General features: G+C 40.1%; 1 protein-coding gene across 3 annotated transcripts; it reads right to left on the reverse strand.

Moving 5' to 3' along the window:
• Nucleotides 1-279: 279 nt before the first annotated feature.
• On the reverse strand, nucleotides 280-17,044 carry raver1 (ribonucleoprotein, PTB-binding 1). 3 transcript variants are annotated; one of them, XM_066675573.1, is made up of 15 exons: nucleotides 16,661-17,044; nucleotides 13,936-14,002; nucleotides 12,985-13,454; nucleotides 8,471-8,662; nucleotides 8,259-8,379; nucleotides 8,060-8,154; nucleotides 7,869-7,940; nucleotides 7,037-7,142; nucleotides 6,736-6,938; nucleotides 6,403-6,487; nucleotides 6,188-6,324; nucleotides 4,992-5,063; nucleotides 4,504-4,626; nucleotides 2,323-2,388; nucleotides 280-2,178 (listed from the first exon to the last, which is right to left on the reverse strand). In XM_066675573.1, the coding sequence occupies exons 1-15, from the start codon at nucleotides 16,973-16,975 to the stop codon at nucleotides 2,032-2,034; spliced, it is 2,271 nt and encodes a 756-aa protein (XP_066531670.1). In that variant the 5' UTR covers nucleotides 16,976-17,044; the 3' UTR covers nucleotides 280-2,031. The 3 variants fall into 3 exon arrangements, with proteins under 3 accessions (XP_066531670.1, XP_066531672.1, XP_066531671.1); XM_066675575.1 differs by lacking the exon at nucleotides 7,869-7,940 and having other exon boundaries at nucleotides 7,037-7,139; XM_066675574.1 differs by lacking the exon at nucleotides 7,869-7,940.
• Nucleotides 17,045-17,903: the final 859 nt, after the last annotated feature.

Genomic DNA, 17,903 nt, shown 5'->3' on the forward strand with positions numbered 1-17,903 from the left:
GTCTGGCAAACATTGAGACAGGAAACACAAACCCCACTCCTGACATTGTGCAGTAGTTAGGAAGCAAGATACATTAGGATAATTTGACCTAGGACTTGGCAGTGTGATAGTTATGCTAGCAGTTAAAGATTCCCCACGGTTCCAAGACACTTTCAGGAGAAAGATCCCCAAAAGGATCAACTGATCAAGCTTTTTTTTAAAAAAAAAAAAAGTCTGGAAGAAGGTCAGCTCGACTCCCATAATTGCATGAAGAAAGACCACAGGAAGATGAGTGAACTTAAATAACATTTACTTGCTCAAATACAGGTCACAAAAACAGAGCACTTGAGCAGTCATTTAACAGATGAGAAATGGTCTTCATAAGCTCACTGTACACAGCAGCACCTCTTGGTCCATATAGCATATGTAAACTCATTTGCCACAAGATAAATGCTGTGCTGCACCATATCACTCAAGTACACACACACACAAACACTCACCTACTCACAAACAGCAGCATTTTCAATCTCTTTACAGTTCAGAATGAGAAAAAGAAACATGAGTTCAGGACTCCAAAGAAGTATAGTCAAGCTCAAGTATGTACACAGCAATGAAACAGGTTAAATAGAGTTCAGGCTCGCAGTAGAGAGAGCAAATTACAAATGGACATTGAGTTTTAGGCACAAGAGTAACTGTAGGTTCTATAGTGAGCTGCAGCCCAAGCCAGAGGTATTGAGTTATCACAATCAAAATGTCAATCAGATTATAAATCAAGTCACACAGATCTAGTACTCAATCATACACCAATCATATTCCAGTCAGTGACAGCTCCTCCCAGTGAACGAACTAGGCGGCAGAGTCAGTTGCGGTTGTAATAATTTAAGGGTGGTGGAAAAGAAAAAAAAAAAAATAATAAAATAAAATTCCAACATCACGAATGAGCATAGGTCCAGCCTGCTCCAGAGTGCCAGCTGTTCCAGTTCAAAAGCAAACAGCAGGCAAGAGAGACTGAGCAATTCCATTAAGGCCAAGCTGCTCCCTCTGCTGGTTTGTGGGAGTAGCAACACTGGGAAGATCAGTGAACGGCTAATGTTTGGAACTTTGTTGGGAAGAGTGGTGAAACCATGGGCTCACCAAGTCGGACCGTGACTCTGAATATCTCCACAGAACTGAAAGGGACCTGTGGGCGAGGATGCCAAGCACTTTGCAACAGCAAAAACTTAAGACTGAACACAGCCCAGGCTAGAGACTAGAAAAACCCAAAAGGCAGAAGACTTGACAGGTGAGGAAAGGACAGACTGAGGAAGGCGAATTAAGTGAGTCACATCCCTCATGTGCAACAACACAAAATATTCAGTGCAGAAAACCTGGCCTGGTGACAGAAGGGTGGAAGAGGGGCAGAGATGAATGCACACAAATACGGTGCACAGTGGACGAACAAATCAGAAAAGTTTGATGGAGCAGAGTATTTGAGTTCTGCAAAGACTGACTGAATGCAGCTTACGTGACAAACAGGACAGTGGTAACATGAACCAAAACAGTTAGGCCTAAGACTCCTTCACACAGCTGTGTTTTGAGGTTTCAGAGACCCAAAAAAAAGGAAGTCCAATAATGAATACTACATAACTATATACAAAACAAGTCAATAAGAGGGCAAGGGAGGAAAAAACTTAATCCACAATACAAAAAATTGAGACCAACAGATTGTTTTCTTTCCTTTTGTGAGGTACCTGCTGTGTGTTGGCATTTAACAAAAAATTAAATCTTAAAAAGCAAATTAAAAGGAAAAAAGCCAATTTTAAAAAGGAAAATTAAAAAAAACCTAATTTACATACACACTGAAATCATATTCACAAACAAAAATTCCATTGACTGGCAGGCAAAGAAAAAGGCTGACTGAGCTCCAGGACTGCTCCAAATACAGGGCCCTCCAGGGGTCCTGTCTGGGTTCTCACCCAGATCAGCTACATGCTGGCCTTTATTCGCAAAGAACTGCGTCCTTTTCCTGACTGATAGCCAGCAGGGTCTCCCAAGAGAGCCATGGAGCGGTTGCTAAAAGATACGCTTGCGTTTCAGGTAGGAGTCAGCATAGTGACCCCCCAGGCCCTGAGAATGTTGGCCCACGTATCCACCTTCTGGACTGGGCTCTGGAGATGGGATGAGCCGTGAGAAAAGACGCTTGTGCCCTCCGATGGGAGTCTAAAGAAGATAGATGAGGTCAGTAAGGGTGAAAGTAAAGGCTGAAATGCAATCACTCTTAGAGGTTCAAGTATTGTACTCTAGCACTGAACAGCATATTGGTGTTAGCAAGAGAGAATGATAGCACAGCTAAATATATTCTACCTTCAACCCAGTCCCAGGTGCAGCAGAGAATAGACTGGAATGACTCACAGGAGGCATTCCCACAGCCTGGTGAAACAGAAACCAAACATTCATATTAAAATGGAAAAAAAAAAAAAAGTAAAGGTAATATCAAGATAGTGATGCTACTAATCATTTTACACACAATACTGAAGAAACAACTGCAGCATTTCAATTAACAAAACCTTTAAATAATTGACAATCTCACAAAATTTCAATAACTGATTTATTACATTTTCTATTGACATCACGTGGTGCTGTCGTCAGTTTAATAAAAATATGAATATTTACAAAGTCAATAGGTTATTGATAATGGTGATGTCGTGTTACTCGTTTGATCTTAGAAGTTTTCAGGGGATTTTATACTGTTCAATCTAAAAATTATTGTACTGACCAAATTTAAGAAATTTCATGATATCAAATTTTGGCCATGTTGTCCAGCCCTAATTTAAAGCAGTGCTTTGTTTTTAATGTAAAATGTTTAATAAATAGTAATTAATACATTTTGATTGAAAATTAAATATCTTACACCCATCAGCTGTAACATTATGACTACCTCTGCTTCTACACTCATCCCTTCTGTGATCCAGTGACTAGACAGGAAGATTGCAGTTGTAAAATTACAGACCATAGTCCATTTCCTGTTTCTCTGCATACTCTGTTGGCCCCCTTTCACCCTGTTACACCTACCTACGCCCACCCCTTCCTCCTTCTACAGGAAGTTTATTACAGGGCAAAAAATATAAACATGCTAACCATTTGGACACTATTGTCTGCGATACAGAAGCAGTGATGAGGTGCCATGGATACATAAGTATCACCTAGTTAGTCTAATGCTCATCCTAATTTTATATCAGCAGCTCCTTTAAAAGTTGAGATAGAAGCCTTGTACAGGTCCACTTGCCACTTCCTATTAATTTCAATGGAAATGGTTGCTAAATGCACAGAGCATGACTGGTTGTTTTGCAGCCTCACCATGCAGTGAGAAAGCAGACTTCAACTGTATGCAAATAAGTATGGCCACAGCACTGGGTCTAGTCAATTGAGAAAGAGTGGGCTGCAATGTCATTCAAGCATCCCACACAGAACAAACCTGTTTCAAACAGGAAGTATTTACATACAGAAACCTTACAGAAGGCGAATAGAGAGACCTGATAGAGTGAATAAATTGCAAATGGACTGCGTAAGGTTCTGGAGCGCAGATTTCTAACCATTAACACTGCTCTGCTGCTTCCTCATGTCACAGTCACAGTTCCTGGGAATGTGAGTTCAAGTCCCATTCTGAGTGACTGAGGAGCTGTGTGTTCTCACCATGGGTTTTCTCCAGCTTCTGTTCCCTTACACATGCCCAGAGTAGCAAACTGACTATGTACCCATGTTACTGAGAATTAAACAATAAAAGTTCATAGCCTACTATTTTCATAATAGATTACCCATTTTGTCAGTTTTATAGCCCTACATCTACATAAACATAAATCAAATGCAGTTTCCATTTAGAGGGACAGATCTATTGTGCAGGTCAACACGTAATTTACAATTCATTTATTAATAGTTTTTATTTTAGGGATGTTAAGGCTGCCATCTGTTTAAGTTCATCATGTGTGTTGCTAAAAGTTGTCACTGACAGGAATTTTAGGATCGCTGTTGCTTTAGTACCGTTACATAATTCGGTTATGGATTTTGAAATTAGGTTCTGTTGCCCCACAGCAATGAAACCGGTTACAATAAATCATTTAGTGCTGGACTGTATGGATTTAACCTGAGTTTGGCATAATGCTCAATGAGGCAGCTTCACCCTTTACTAGATACATATGAGAACCTGGTGTCCAATACAGCATCTTGTGTATACTGCTGGGTCACAGTGGTTTTGGCCTCACTCAGGATTCTGCCAGCAGCTTCCTGTAGATCCTGTATATGCACTTTCAATTTTATATTGGTATTGGTCCAATATGAATTACCTATGTGTCATGCCAAAAATTGTGATTACCACTGGAGGAAAAGAAATGGACTGGTTTGCAGACAGTTCATGACCATGTTAAGTGGCAAAAGGAACAATGCGACTACAGTCCTCCCAACTTCCCTTTGGAATTAACCAGTTTTGACATTGTTTGCAGCTGTAAACATCATAGGGACTGAAATTTAATGTGGTTACAAGTAAATTACCTTATTGAGCTGCGTGGAGGGTGTGCTGCCAGGAGCGCCGAAGCTGAAGTAAGAAGAACCTGTAGGACTAGGGGGGTAGCTGAAGGGAGAGGCTCTCTCACTGAAGCTCGAGGGGCCAGAGTGCTGCAGATAATGTTTTTATATAAAGTAGAGAGAGAAAAATGGGAGGGGAAAAAATTAAATAAAAAAAAAAAATGCAAGCGATGGAAGATTTTTTTTTTAAATTTTATTTGCAGAGGTGAAAATAAATAAAAATGTCTCCAGGATTTAGCACGTTTTAAAAATGTTCTGTATAATTAAATTGTGAGCATGTTACTACAGGCAGTTCATGAAATGTTTCATTTGGTTAAATTTCACAACTTAAAGCTGTTATGACAACATATTAGAAAAATAGATTCATGAATCACTGATTATAACAATTTGCCACTCCCCCCATTTGAAAATTTTACTTGTGCATATTGACACAAAACCCAATTTTTCCAGCCTACCTGCATCCCATAAGCCAAAAGCCCTGTGCTGTCCAGACCCTCCTGTTGCTCATAAAGCTGGCCAAGAGTGTCCTGCAGAAAAGATTTCAAATAACTATAAAAGAAAGCAAAAACAAGGATGTGTCTTTGAAACAAGTAATTCCTAAATGCAAAGAGTCACAAGCTTACTATAGAGTGCATTCGTGTGAGGTCACTGCAAGCTGGATAAACTGTGGTTACAGCCACAGAGTGGCAGCATCAGCGTTCAGTGTGAATGCAGTGAAAACATGTCTAAAAAAGAGCTGTTTGCAATAGACTTTACAAACAGCTTCAGCAAGAAAGCTGAGCTGTCTTTTAACAGATGAGCAGACACTAACAAAGAGAAGCAAATGACACAAATGAAGTACACCATCTCCTCATTTCAAACATAACTGCATACATTAATGCTGCTGCACAAACATGTCTCTCAGAGTCTCACAAGTGGCTGACAAAACTGTCTGCTCTTCAAGTTTGAGGGCTCATTCCACATCTGTCCTTATTGAAATTTGTAGTGGATCGCTGTAGAGTCTAACTGCCTTAATTAGGCCATCACATGTTTCAGTAGCCATTTCACTGTTGTTCTTTTAAGATGGTTACTGAAAGACCATTGGAAAGCAAACACAATGGCTTCTCAAACCGATACAACTTTGTATTACAGTGTATTTTCAAAGTTGTTCTAAATAGCATCAGCTTTACATCATAATAGCAGAAGCTTTCTTGGTGCTGTACAGAACCATCTTACCAAAAAAGGTGCCAAATAGAACCATATACATATTTCATGGATCTGAGGAATGCTTTGATTATGCAAAAGGAATATTTAAGCATGCTGATGAATTTGAGTGCTCATGGTTCTATACAGAAACATTGTTAAAAGATTTTTTTTTTTTTTTTTTGTTGAAAGAATGTTCTTCACCCAAGACAATCTAATAAATGCTATCTTTTTTGCCACCCTGATCGACTGAGGGGAAGCATATCCTGACAGAACAAAGACATCAATGCATACCCTCTCTAACATAGCTGCTAAACCAGTGCTTCTTAAATTCTAGCCAAGGAAAAATAGTGTCCTGCATATTTTAGATTTGCCACTACCTAAGAAGCCTGATTTAACTCTTTAGGACAGTGACATTGCAGGAGCAGGACTGAGATGTACTCTACTAAGCCCTGCTGTATATGCTGACCTGGTGTAGCGATGGAAACTCCTGTGCATAAGAGTCCTGGCAGCGCAGGTTGTAGCTCGAGTGGAAGTTCTGGAGAGGTCGCTGGTTAGCACCTAATGTTGCTCTCTTCCTGTACGGGTGGGCTCTGGAGCTGGCAGCTGTTAAGAGAAATTGTATTTATGTTTTACTGTATAACTAAGTGAGGATAACAAATGTATAGGATGCAGATGAACTACCTGAGGATGGGAATATGCTAGGTGCATTCAGAAAAGGATTTGTGGACACTCCAATATCTTTGGGAGGATCTCCTAACAGATGTGGCTTCACAGAAAAAAAAGCAAGAGGAAAGAACTAGATGTTAAACTACAATAGATATAAACTTGTATGCAAGGGAGATGCTGTTAATTCACAATTTCAAATGAAGACTGTATTCACATGATCATACTCAACATGCCCCAACACACAGTCACCTTCTACAGCATTTGTGGCAAAGTGAAAATATTGTGCTGAAGGCAAACATCTTGATGTGTGTTCTCCATGGAATATACTTTGCATGGAAAATTTCTTACCAATGTAAGAGCAGACCCATCTCCTCCTAGCATATTCCCCAGAAGAGGCATATTCAGGCCCTGGAGCACAGATGAGGGGTTTTGGGGGAAGCCAACTGTTGTGGGCGAAGACTCGGGGTCCCTTGCTAGTGTCTGACCCATAGACATGGGCTTTATGGGACCTAAAGACTCTGTCTGCAGGCTCAGCCCTGGAGCCACAGTGCCTAAATTACATAAGACACAATCAATAATTACAAAAGGAGAAGAGTACAAAATATTCAACTACTGACAAAGCACAAACCATTTTATATAAAATTTATACCTTGAGTTAGCACATTTGTCACACCATGAGGTAGATCTCCCAGCATGCTGATGCCTTGTTGCAGAGGGAGAGCAGCCAGAGGGTTTTCACCCAACAGCCCAGCCTGCTGAACACATCCAACAACATTGAAATCTCTGGGGCTTAAATATGGACAGCCAAAACTGTTACAAAGAGTAAATTCTACAGAAGAAAATATAGTAAACAAAAAGAAAAAGGTTTCAGATCAAAGAGGCAAGCACTCATGTGAACTTGAGTAGCGTATTCATAAACACCAAGTTAGGGTATAAATTTGACTCAAAGTAGGAAAGGTACTAGCAAATTACATCTGGTGAATACAACGCAAATTTAACAACCTAGGTGAGTCAATTTGAAGTAATACCAACAACCTAAACTGACTGAAATTTTTTTAGATAGGGGGAAATTACATGAGTTTGCGGAAGATTCACCTGTCCACACCTAAAACCAAAAGCTATTTAAATGACTGGACAACTATTCAACACAGGAATCTATTCACATTGCCTGCTTTATGAATGATCATAAAAGACATAGGTCAGGGACCGGGATGAATGAGAACTACTTTTTGTCCAAACAGCCATACCATGTATCACACACTCATCCAGGCGAGTGGTCTAAAATGGGCAGAAGTATGGGATATTTTTCTTTCAATGTCTGAGAAAAAGATAGCCATAGGAGTAATTGAGGAGGAGGAAGAATGCAGTTACCTCATCCATGAACTCTTATGGCAGACTCGTTGGAATAATCAACCTCTATACTTCCGATAATTTTTCTACCTAGCACACCACATCACACCACACTCAAAAGGGCCACTCACACAAGGTGGTAGACGGCTTTCTTTACTGTGTAGAACCTGTGCCCAAAGAAGTGGATTTCCTAGAAAGGCTTGCTAAGAAAGGAAAACATGAAAGGCAGACTGAAGGCTAAAAGATTTAATGTTAGAAAATAGAGTAAGATAGCAGGAGCACAAAAGAAAAGGAAAGAAAGGGTATGAATGTCAGTCTATACCTGCTGGACTTGGTTCTGAAGGAGCAGCTGCACCAGAGCTGCAGAGAGAGCCGGATTAGCCAGAAGCGGCATCGTTGGAGCTGCACCAAGTAGTCCTGCCCACCCCCCAAAAAAAACCGTAGTTCATAGCATTATTCACTGTATCATTACTGTTTAATTTATTTCTGTTGGTATGTACTGGGAGCAGAAGTAATGTTACCTTGTTTGTGTCCCTGGTTGAGAGGTGTCAGCAGCATCTTAAGCGTGGCAGGGTTGCTTAGGCCAGATAGGATCTGCATGGCATTGGGTTCGGGGAGGAGACCCTTTCCTCTGTTCAAAGCCTGCAAAGAGGGTAGGTTGAGGTCAAATAAAGGGCAGAAATGCCACAGCCTCATTGATGTTGTGTGAGATGATAACACAAAGGGAAACTACCATAGTCTGGGCAGCAATAAGAGCTGCCAGCATACTCCTGCCTGGCGGGCCTGGGGCACAGAAAGAGACACGAATGTGGGTGCCACCTAGAGGCCTTCCATCAGTTAAACGTTGCACCTCTTCAGCCATCTCTGACGTGGAGTACTCCAGAACGGCAAACCGCCGGAAGCTGCCATCTTGTCCCTGAGCAAGCTGGAGAATTACATCAGGGTTTAAGCAAAGCCAAGTTAGCGAGTCTTCATTGTTATTGCTTTTATTTTTTGCAGGTTTTTTTTTTTTTTTTTAAATCACCCATGTAATCTAATGGAGACCAAGATAATGCTCATCTCTAGGACAGAAAGGAAACTATGCATTCCTAATGTAATGGCACTTCAGGACCACACATGTAATGTGTTAGTTATTTGTTTGAGTTAAAAACAAGTAAATGTTGAGAGAGGAAAAAAAAAAAAAGTCTAAAATAATTCAATTGTATCAGAAATACACCAATACATCTATAATATTAAACAAGTTCTAATTCATTCATTATCTGTAACCGCTTATCCAGTTTAGGGTCGTGGTGGGTCCAGAGCCTACCTGGAATCATTGGGCGCAAAGGGGGGAATACACCCTGGAGCGGGCGCCAATCCTTCACAGGGCAACACAGACACCTATGGACACTTGAGTCACCAATCCACCTACCAACGTGTGTTTTTTTGGGACTGTGGGAGGAAACTGGAGCACAAGTTCTAATTTTTCTTGTTTAAGGTTTCGAAAGGAAAACAAGACTTACAACTGACTCCCATTCACACTAGCTAGCGACAAAGCGATAAGCGGCCAGTCATTTCCAACTGAAGATCATGATTTGTAGCTGTGATTCAGCTACAAATTAAGTTCAGATTTTGCGCACCACTAATTACGTTTACTACAGATAACATGTTTAATGAGTCGCAGTAATACTGGCATAGATTCAGAACCATAAAAACCATCAGTTGTGTGTGAAGCTGCCTTATTCTTCAGATTCTTGTTTGGACCTTCACTCTACTTATAACACAAAAAACACATGCATTGGTATAAAGTGTCCTATGCAACAATGCTACTTTATCATTGGAGTCACATTGGCCAAACAAAAGCAAAACTGGTTCTAGTGAAAAAGCGCTTGGCAGGGCTACATAAAAATGGTCAAAGAGGATTCTGCATTAAGATTGCATTCAGTTCAAGAAATGTAATACACTGTTGCTCTTATTCAAGTCATAATCTACTCATTTAAATAGGTATTTCAGGTGGAAGAGTGACTTAAATTAAAATTTGATGTGTGGTGGTGCGCAACCAATTGGGTTAGATTAGTGTCAGATCATAGCATAAATGTTGAGAATATTAATTTTTGTCCACTTTACATGTGGTCAAGCAAACCTTTCTGAAAAAGGTGAGCACACCTTGAAAAGCAATAAACCTAAACGTCTATCGATCATGTCAGAAACAGACAAAAAAGCAGCTCTAATAACTCAAAACTTCTTCCCACATTTAATTCTGGTATAGTGTGGTAAACATGGGTGCATACACAGGCACACAAAGACAAGGATATTCCCATGTATGTGAGGTCAGTGTGTTAGCATGAAAAAGAGGGAGCTGCTCTTTCCCATTCCAGAAAGAGCCACAGGCAGAGGCCTGCTGACTGACCGCACCTGGCTGAGTCAGGTGGTCATTGCCATAGAGACCATCAATGTTCATGGCTATAGAAACTCAGAACAGCCTCAGGAAAAAAAAGCAGAGCAAAGGTCAGGGGCCTAGAAATAAAAATCACAGGGTCAAGTGCTGCACCTGAGCCCTAAAGCAGAGGGCAAAGGGTACCTTTTTAAACCTCAACAAAACCCCTGGAACATTTCAAAAGTGGAAGAACAAAAAAGGACCAGCATCTTTAGAGACAGCCAACAGACATTTGACAGCAAAGTAATTTAGATGATTTTTGTTTTAATTAAATGTTTAGTGGAAGATAATTCAACAATACATTTTTGGATCATTGTTATTGGTTCAATATTGTCAGTGTTACGTTACTGGTCTTTACTGTGCAATTAAAGGAGCCATCTACAGTTGTGTGGAAAACTGTTCTCACTTTTACGTTCAGAAGCTCTGGGTGTTTTGGTTTTTCTTTGTTTTTATTCACTATCTGAATTATCAGTCATTTGTAACACTTTCGGTAATGCAGTTAAGCCCAATTTATACTTCTGCGTCGACCCTACGCTGAAACCTGATAGGCACCTCTCCAGAAATGTAACTACAAGTTACATCAAAACAGACCGCAATGACTGATTGGTCAAAAGTCAGACGGATTTTATGCAGACCCGAAGTAGTTCAGAAAAACTGACTACTGTTTGTCAGGATGAGAAAAGGCACAGTAAAGACAAGGTTAATTGTGAATACTTATTTGCTGCAACTACATGCATATTTTTCAGGAATAGTAGTGCATGAGACAATGACCAGTGTTTTGCCATTGTAAACATCTTGGCATATATGCAGAAGCCCTTTTCCTAGCATCATTATTTTACACTGGCTCATGCACCACTGCTGGTCGTCAGGTTCAATTTCCAAATCCCACTAGTGCACCCTAACTGAGAAGCAACAACAGCTGACATGTCCTCCATTGTAGGCAAAATCTCAAAAAGCCTGAACCAATTTAAAAAGGTCCACCAACTGAGGACAAAAATAAACAAAGTTTCAATGAGAATTCTATCAGAGTGCTTAATTACCTCTACTGGGTAAAAGTTGACAGGAAAGGAAAAAAATAAATAAGTCTTCTGATAGCTGTAGAGCTTAGTCACCAACACCTCTTGCACAGCACTACTAAAAATACCTGTCTAATGATGTGCTGCTGCAAGAAGTTCACATAACAGACTGGAGTAGAGAAGGGGACACCTCCACACACACACCCATGGCCAAATTCTTTAATTAAATTTTCCATAGACACTTCACTAACGCACCTTAATGATAGTCTGATGAAGTTCTAAGATCAGTGTGTCTACCATTGCTAATACAAGTTTATACAATTACATTTTGTATTTTAGGATCACAATTTAATTCATGTACCTTGAATGGAAGGAAAAATATTAATATACATAAGGAACCTTAAAGGAGCAATATGTAGGATATTTACTGTACTTAGTCATAAAGTGTCCAGAGTGTGTGACCATAGATTAAGGAAACAGTCAAACCTAAAACACCGCTGCCTCTCAGCATTGCTAAAGCGGTATATTCTCTACAAAGGTCTCGCAGCCATGAAATGACCAAGTGAACAGAGTTAATGTTATGTTTCACTGCACCCAAAAAGCCCCATTGCCCTTCTAAAAATGACCAGAGAGTAAAAGAGGAAATATTGGCCTTGTGTTTATAAAGTGGAGGCAGTTTACAAGCAGCAACACTACTGAACTAGTTTACCCCTGAATAGGTAACAATCATTTCTGGAAAAAAGTACAGACACCTATGTATAAATTAAAGAGTAAAGGCCATATTCCGTTGTATATAAAGAAAGGGTGGTTTGAAATGTGTCAGAACTGCGCTGTGTGTTTTATACAAAGGTGGTGAATAACAAAATGAAAGGTGTAAAAAACATTGTTTCAAAAAAGATATTGATGCAGATTCATGTGTATTTCTCCATGGTGTGCGTGTTTAAACAAATTAAGGAGTAAAAATTGTGTTTTAAAAGCCTTGCATATTCACCTATTTAAGGTGGAACAGAAACCAAATGAAAGCTTTGCACCACACAAGTTTTAGTAACAATTTTATGATAAATAAGTAATTAATTCATTGTTTGATCTATGATGTGGTGAAACACTTCTTATGTTCAGAAGCTTCAAGCCTTTTAAGGTGGAATGGTGGCTGAAGTATAAGTTGTCTAAGTATTTATTCACTGTTGTACAAATGACATTCATCAAAATTCATGTGTTTTGCAGTACTTTCAGTCTGGGTTTACTTTCATGAGAGAAGCACTTAAATTTAGAGCTAGTGCCATCCACAGCAAAAATAATTCAATAGCATCTATGGAGTAGCAATATTCTCATTTTGGTTCATGCTTTTAAACCTTTAGGAGTGCTTTTGTTATCTGTAAGCCTTCAGACAAATGTTGAAAAGCACAAACTGAAATGAAGTGTGTAATATTTACTTATGTTTTTTGGTCACTTAAGGTGGAAAACGTATCCCAACTCAGGAGACGGCTAAAACTAAACATCTAAATTTGTGGTAATCCAAACAGTGAATAAAAACTTAAAGATGAGCTAAACTTCACCCACAAAAAACAAGTCGTTATTTCCCCTCAAACATAATAATCCATATGAAAAAGACAGAGCTTAGAGCTGTACTTTCCCCACGATCAGATGTTACCTTTATTTAAAAAAAAAAAAATAAAAAATTCCCACGCAAACAGACTGGAGACCCAGCATTTGGTGAGGAAACAATCTCAGAATGTTATAAAATGTGCATTTTGATTAAAAGTGTGAATGACACCTTTAACTTTTAAAAAAAAAAAGGTAACTGCAAAAGACTACCTGACAGAAGATTGGAGCGTGCGCATCAGCCAGAGCATTACGAAGATCCTGAGCCGTGAGGAGGCTTTGAGGCAGGCGGTCCACACAGAGGCAACGTGAGTGCAGCATAGGGTAGGTGAGCGAACCAACTTCAGTCCAATGAACATACAGCATGCGTGAACCGAGCTGCTTCCCTAGGAGCTCAGATTTTGCTCTGGCAGCTGAGTCCTTCTTCATGTACTCTACAAAGCCATAGCCCTTTGAGTGGCCTGTAGCGGCACTGTGCACTAGAAAACAGCGCTCAATGTTTCCAAAGGGCCGAACCAGCTCCTCAAACTGCTGCTGTGTAAAGGCCCCAGGTAGGTTAGCGATGCAGAGCAGAGCGTCTGTGGGCTGCAGCTGCACGGAGATCTCCCGATCTCGAAGTACATGTTGGTGAAACTCTTTGATCGCACACTGTGCCTGTTCACCGTTTAGAAGCGTCACAAAGGCTGAAAGAAACAAGCAACCACAGTATAAATGAGCAAAACTTGATTAAAATGAGCAGCAGATTTGAAAGATTGGACAATGTTATGCCATTCAATCTTATTTACAGTAGTTTGCAGTTTAGTAGTACTTTAAGTAGTAAATACTTATATTAATAGCACTAAAATGTCAAAAAAAAAGTCCTGTTAATTTGAATTATCCAGTGTGTGAAATCCTGTATGAATGTTTGTGCACTGCAGCACACCAAGTATTGCAATAACAAAATGAAGTCTTCTCAAAAAAGGTCTGTCAAACAAAATGTTAGTTATTTTGATCAAAACGTCAAAGTGACCTAAAATATTTGACCATTAGAGAATCAAGGCAGATGAAAAAGAAAATAAACATTCTTTAAATAAGATATTATGTAAATATGTTGAAGGACTTTTGCTAACCCTTGACGCTAAACTACTCACTCAGCTCAGCTGTTCTGGTGAGTAAAGAACATACCTGTCCCTTTGTATTTATCAACAAAGCAGTACTTCAGATCATAGTTGCTCAGCAGCTCATGCACTTCCTGAGAAGATAATAAAAAAATGTAATTAGGAAAGAACCTGTTGGAGCATTTGCCTACAACTAACCATCAACTACAAAAAAGGGCTTCACTTGTAGTATAGTCCATGTGATACATGCACTCAGAAAATGTCTGAATAACTGGGTATTGATGTGCTAAAACTACTTTCCCCATTCTGATTTTCACGTTATGCTGACTTAAAGTACCCCCCCCCACACACACCTTAAGCCTCATTAGTTGGCAATTCACCACTCAAGCCTTTGACTGTCAGACTAATAATAATCACAATCTTTAAGGGCAAGACTTTGAACTTTTTACTGATCGTTATAATTTGAGTAGTTTCCTTTATTTAAAGGCCTTTAACTTTTTAAGCCAGAAATAATATCCAACCTTGTTAACTTAAGTCCTTAACAATTTGTCCTGGGTAATAAAACATCTGTGCTGTATTTACAATTTCAAGATCATTACTGAAGTAGCACATATGACTTGCTAAACACATCATACATCAAAATCCCACCTTACTGGAATGTCTCCTAGATTTATACCAGAATAATCTCACTCAAGTCTGAACCACTGAATGATGCCAATAATCATGTTTAACACTGAAAAATCTGTACCCACACCCATCTTGGCTGAGCATATAATAAAATTTAAATTCCATAAGCAGGTCACTTTAGATAGAAAAACCTACAAAACCAGAAAACTACCCATTGTGTCTCCCCTTCATCCATTGTCTTCATAAGAAGCCAGGTAACAAGGGGTTTGTCAGTGACAATACATTCATTGGGGGAATGCTTAAAAGCGTTTTAACTGTTACTACAATACTGTCTAGCACTTTCCTTGCTGTGCAGCAGAAAACACTTTTTCAAAGGTACTTCACCTCTTTGTCATTGTCCTGGTCCCCATTTGCTACCACTCTACTTCACTGCGTTCTCCAGCCTGAGAATCAGGTACTTTCTGCCTAAATAAACCATGCGACCACTGTACAAACTGATTCACAGGACTGTTCACTACCTCGCAACAGGCTGAGCGAAAGTTCCAAAGCGAGACTAAATAAACGCCAAGTCATTCTGAAAATACAATTCACATGAAACTGACGAGCAGCTCAGCCCCAGATTTCCTACACATTTGATCAGTTTATTAAACTGGGACGAATGTGTTTCACCTTATAATAAATAATTTACCATCATAAACACTACTGCATATCGAGAATTGATTAAATCTGAACTGAGTGCTATATGGGTCAACAGCTCGGTCGCTCGCAGTTGGCTGGTCGACTCCAAGGACTGGAGTGAACCCAATATTGATTCTAACGGCCAGGAGTCGACTCAAGATTCGATACCAATGAGATTCTCGATTTCAAAAATCAAGACAAATTGAATCCATACTGAAATTTACTCAACAACGCAGATAATTAAATAGCCTACATTATACTCATTATTCATTACCAGAAAGATTTATTTTCAGCTAAAGCAGGTTACCCTTTATGTAAGCCATTTAGGGCACAATTTACGTTGTTGATTAATTAACTAATAGAGTAGGGCAATTTGAGATTTTAGAGAAGTGTGTACTACATCAAATATACTTTTTATTAACCAAATTAATCGTATTACCAAGTTAGCAGGTTAACGAGGAGTAAAACACGGTTCCTCCCCTCCAACATTGTATTTCTTCAGGTAATTACGTATTTAACAGCTATAGTTTCCTTTGGGTAAGATCTGTGAAAGCTGTGTAAAGGTATCTTTTCATACTAGGTGTTCTTCCATAAAAATAATCACTTACAGGTTTAAGTATCGGGGCATGACGTTCATCTAAACTAGAAGTGGCATCTCTATGCCCAGGTCGGGCCTTAAGGCTTTAGAAGACTCGACTCCATGACGAAGCAAGTGAAATCTGAGAATCGACTCTAGGATGGACTCCCAGTGAACTCGATCAGTTAAATTTCCACCTGTTAGGGAGCCCGCAGTAAGACTAAACATTGGCTTAGACATTCCTGCAGGAACAAGTCTACATGTTAATGTGTTTTTTTTTTGTGAAATAAAAGACAAAAGCAGCAGAATTCGAGGCTGGTGAGAAAAAAAAATACCCAGCCACACAATCCAGTACTAAGTGGGGTTAGGAAATTCAAATTCGTTAAACACGAGGTTGATAAAGAAAGAAGAGACTAGAGTTTTCGCGCTTTGTGTCAGGCCTGGAATAATAGATAGTTTAATAGGTTTTGTCAACGTTAGCCCAGCATACTATTGTAGCATAATGCGCCGTTAGCACGGTTCACGTCCAAATCACCAGAAGTTCACTATAGCTACATAGTGCACTACTAAAATGGTTCTTAGTGAAGTGATTTGTTCACAAAACACTAATATTTCAGCTAACAAATAACCATTCAAGAGAACGACACGAGCCCGTGTATACAATTACCTGCTGGAAAAATCAAACCAAAAATATCCCCACTCGCTCACTCCAGTGTTGGGAGCAGGGTGAGATTTGTGACTCGGCCAAAGTGAATGTGCTCTCACACTCTGGCAAACACAGTTGGCTTACCCCAGCAACTTTCACTGTAGTGACTCCATCCCTCCCATTGTGGGACGGTAGCTGACGTTAGCCAACTGTAGTTACCAAAGGGCCGAGGCAGAGCGCTTTAAAACGGGTTTAACAACTTGCCTGATTGCTAACATCGGCGGGGAGGTTCTTAATGATGATTTTGCGGCGATTGTAGAACTCTCTTCGAGTCCTCTCCAAACGGTTGTTTATCTCTTCGGTGCTGAGTGTTGTCAGTTCATTGTCACCTCTCCGGGCGCTCTCTCCCGCCGCGGAGAGCTCCTCATCCACCGCCGTCTCTCCGCTGTCCTCCGGAGCCCATTCCGCCGTGGTTCGGTCATAAAGCTCGTAGAAGGGGCGAGTGGAGAAGCCAACCCCAGGACCAGCTCCGGCCTCATCTTCTCTGGTTGCGCAGTTAACGGACACGGCGGCCGCCATAGTGTGTGTGGAAGCTCGGTCGCTCGCTCGGAGTTTGTCCGCTCGCTCTCAGCAGTTTAAACAATACACACACGGGGTCTACTCGGCTTCTGATTGGTCCGTGTCTATATGAGCCTCAGCTCGCAGCGTCAGGGGTGGGGCCAGTGGGTCACGTGAACTGTTTAAACCGATAACAAGCATGGGTTGCCATGAGGGGGGATTATGATACTTCATACAGGATGAACTTCATACTGGAGCAAATTGGCATGGAGCCCCCATGATGTTTCAGAGGCTTATAACATGATTTCTGTATTCATTAAATCGTCCCATTAGTTTAACAGCGCATTTAATATATAACATCACTTCAATAATATTTAACTAAATAATTTCCTAATTATTAACTTTAATTCATTGTCTTTAAGCCGCTTAAACAGTTCTGGGCCAAGAGCCTAATCCAGAATCACTGGGTGCAAGGAAGAAACACACGTTAACTCACACACTCCCCTATGGAACTTTAGTATTCCCTATGGGTTTTTATTTGACTGTGGCAGGAAACCCAAGGGAAAAATACACAGGTAAAACACAACAAACTCCTCACTCCGCAAGGTTGGGGTTAAACTCACAAACCTATGACCCTGGCCTGTGTGACAGTGAAACCACTTGTGTCAATGTGCCGCCCAAATAATTAACTTTTTCCCTTAAAATAATAAATCGCTCCCTCTAATTTTTTCAGATAGAATGGGGCATTAATCAAATACCACAGAATAAACATTTTTTTCAAAATTGAGGTGAAATAAAATAACGTTAAGTGTGGCACAGTGGTGCAGCAGCTCCAGATGTCTGTCATTATGGCTCCAATCCCAAACTCAAGTCAATCTGAGAGGTGCTTGGTTTGTTCTCCCTATGTCTGCATGTGTTTACTGGCACAGTCCAAGAAACACATGCAGGT

The sequence above is a fragment of the Hoplias malabaricus genome, chromosome 6 (genome assembly GCF_029633855.1).
Source record: "Hoplias malabaricus isolate fHopMal1 chromosome 6, fHopMal1.hap1, whole genome shotgun sequence".
Classification (NCBI taxonomy): Eukaryota; Metazoa; Chordata; class Actinopteri; order Characiformes; family Erythrinidae; genus Hoplias; species Hoplias malabaricus.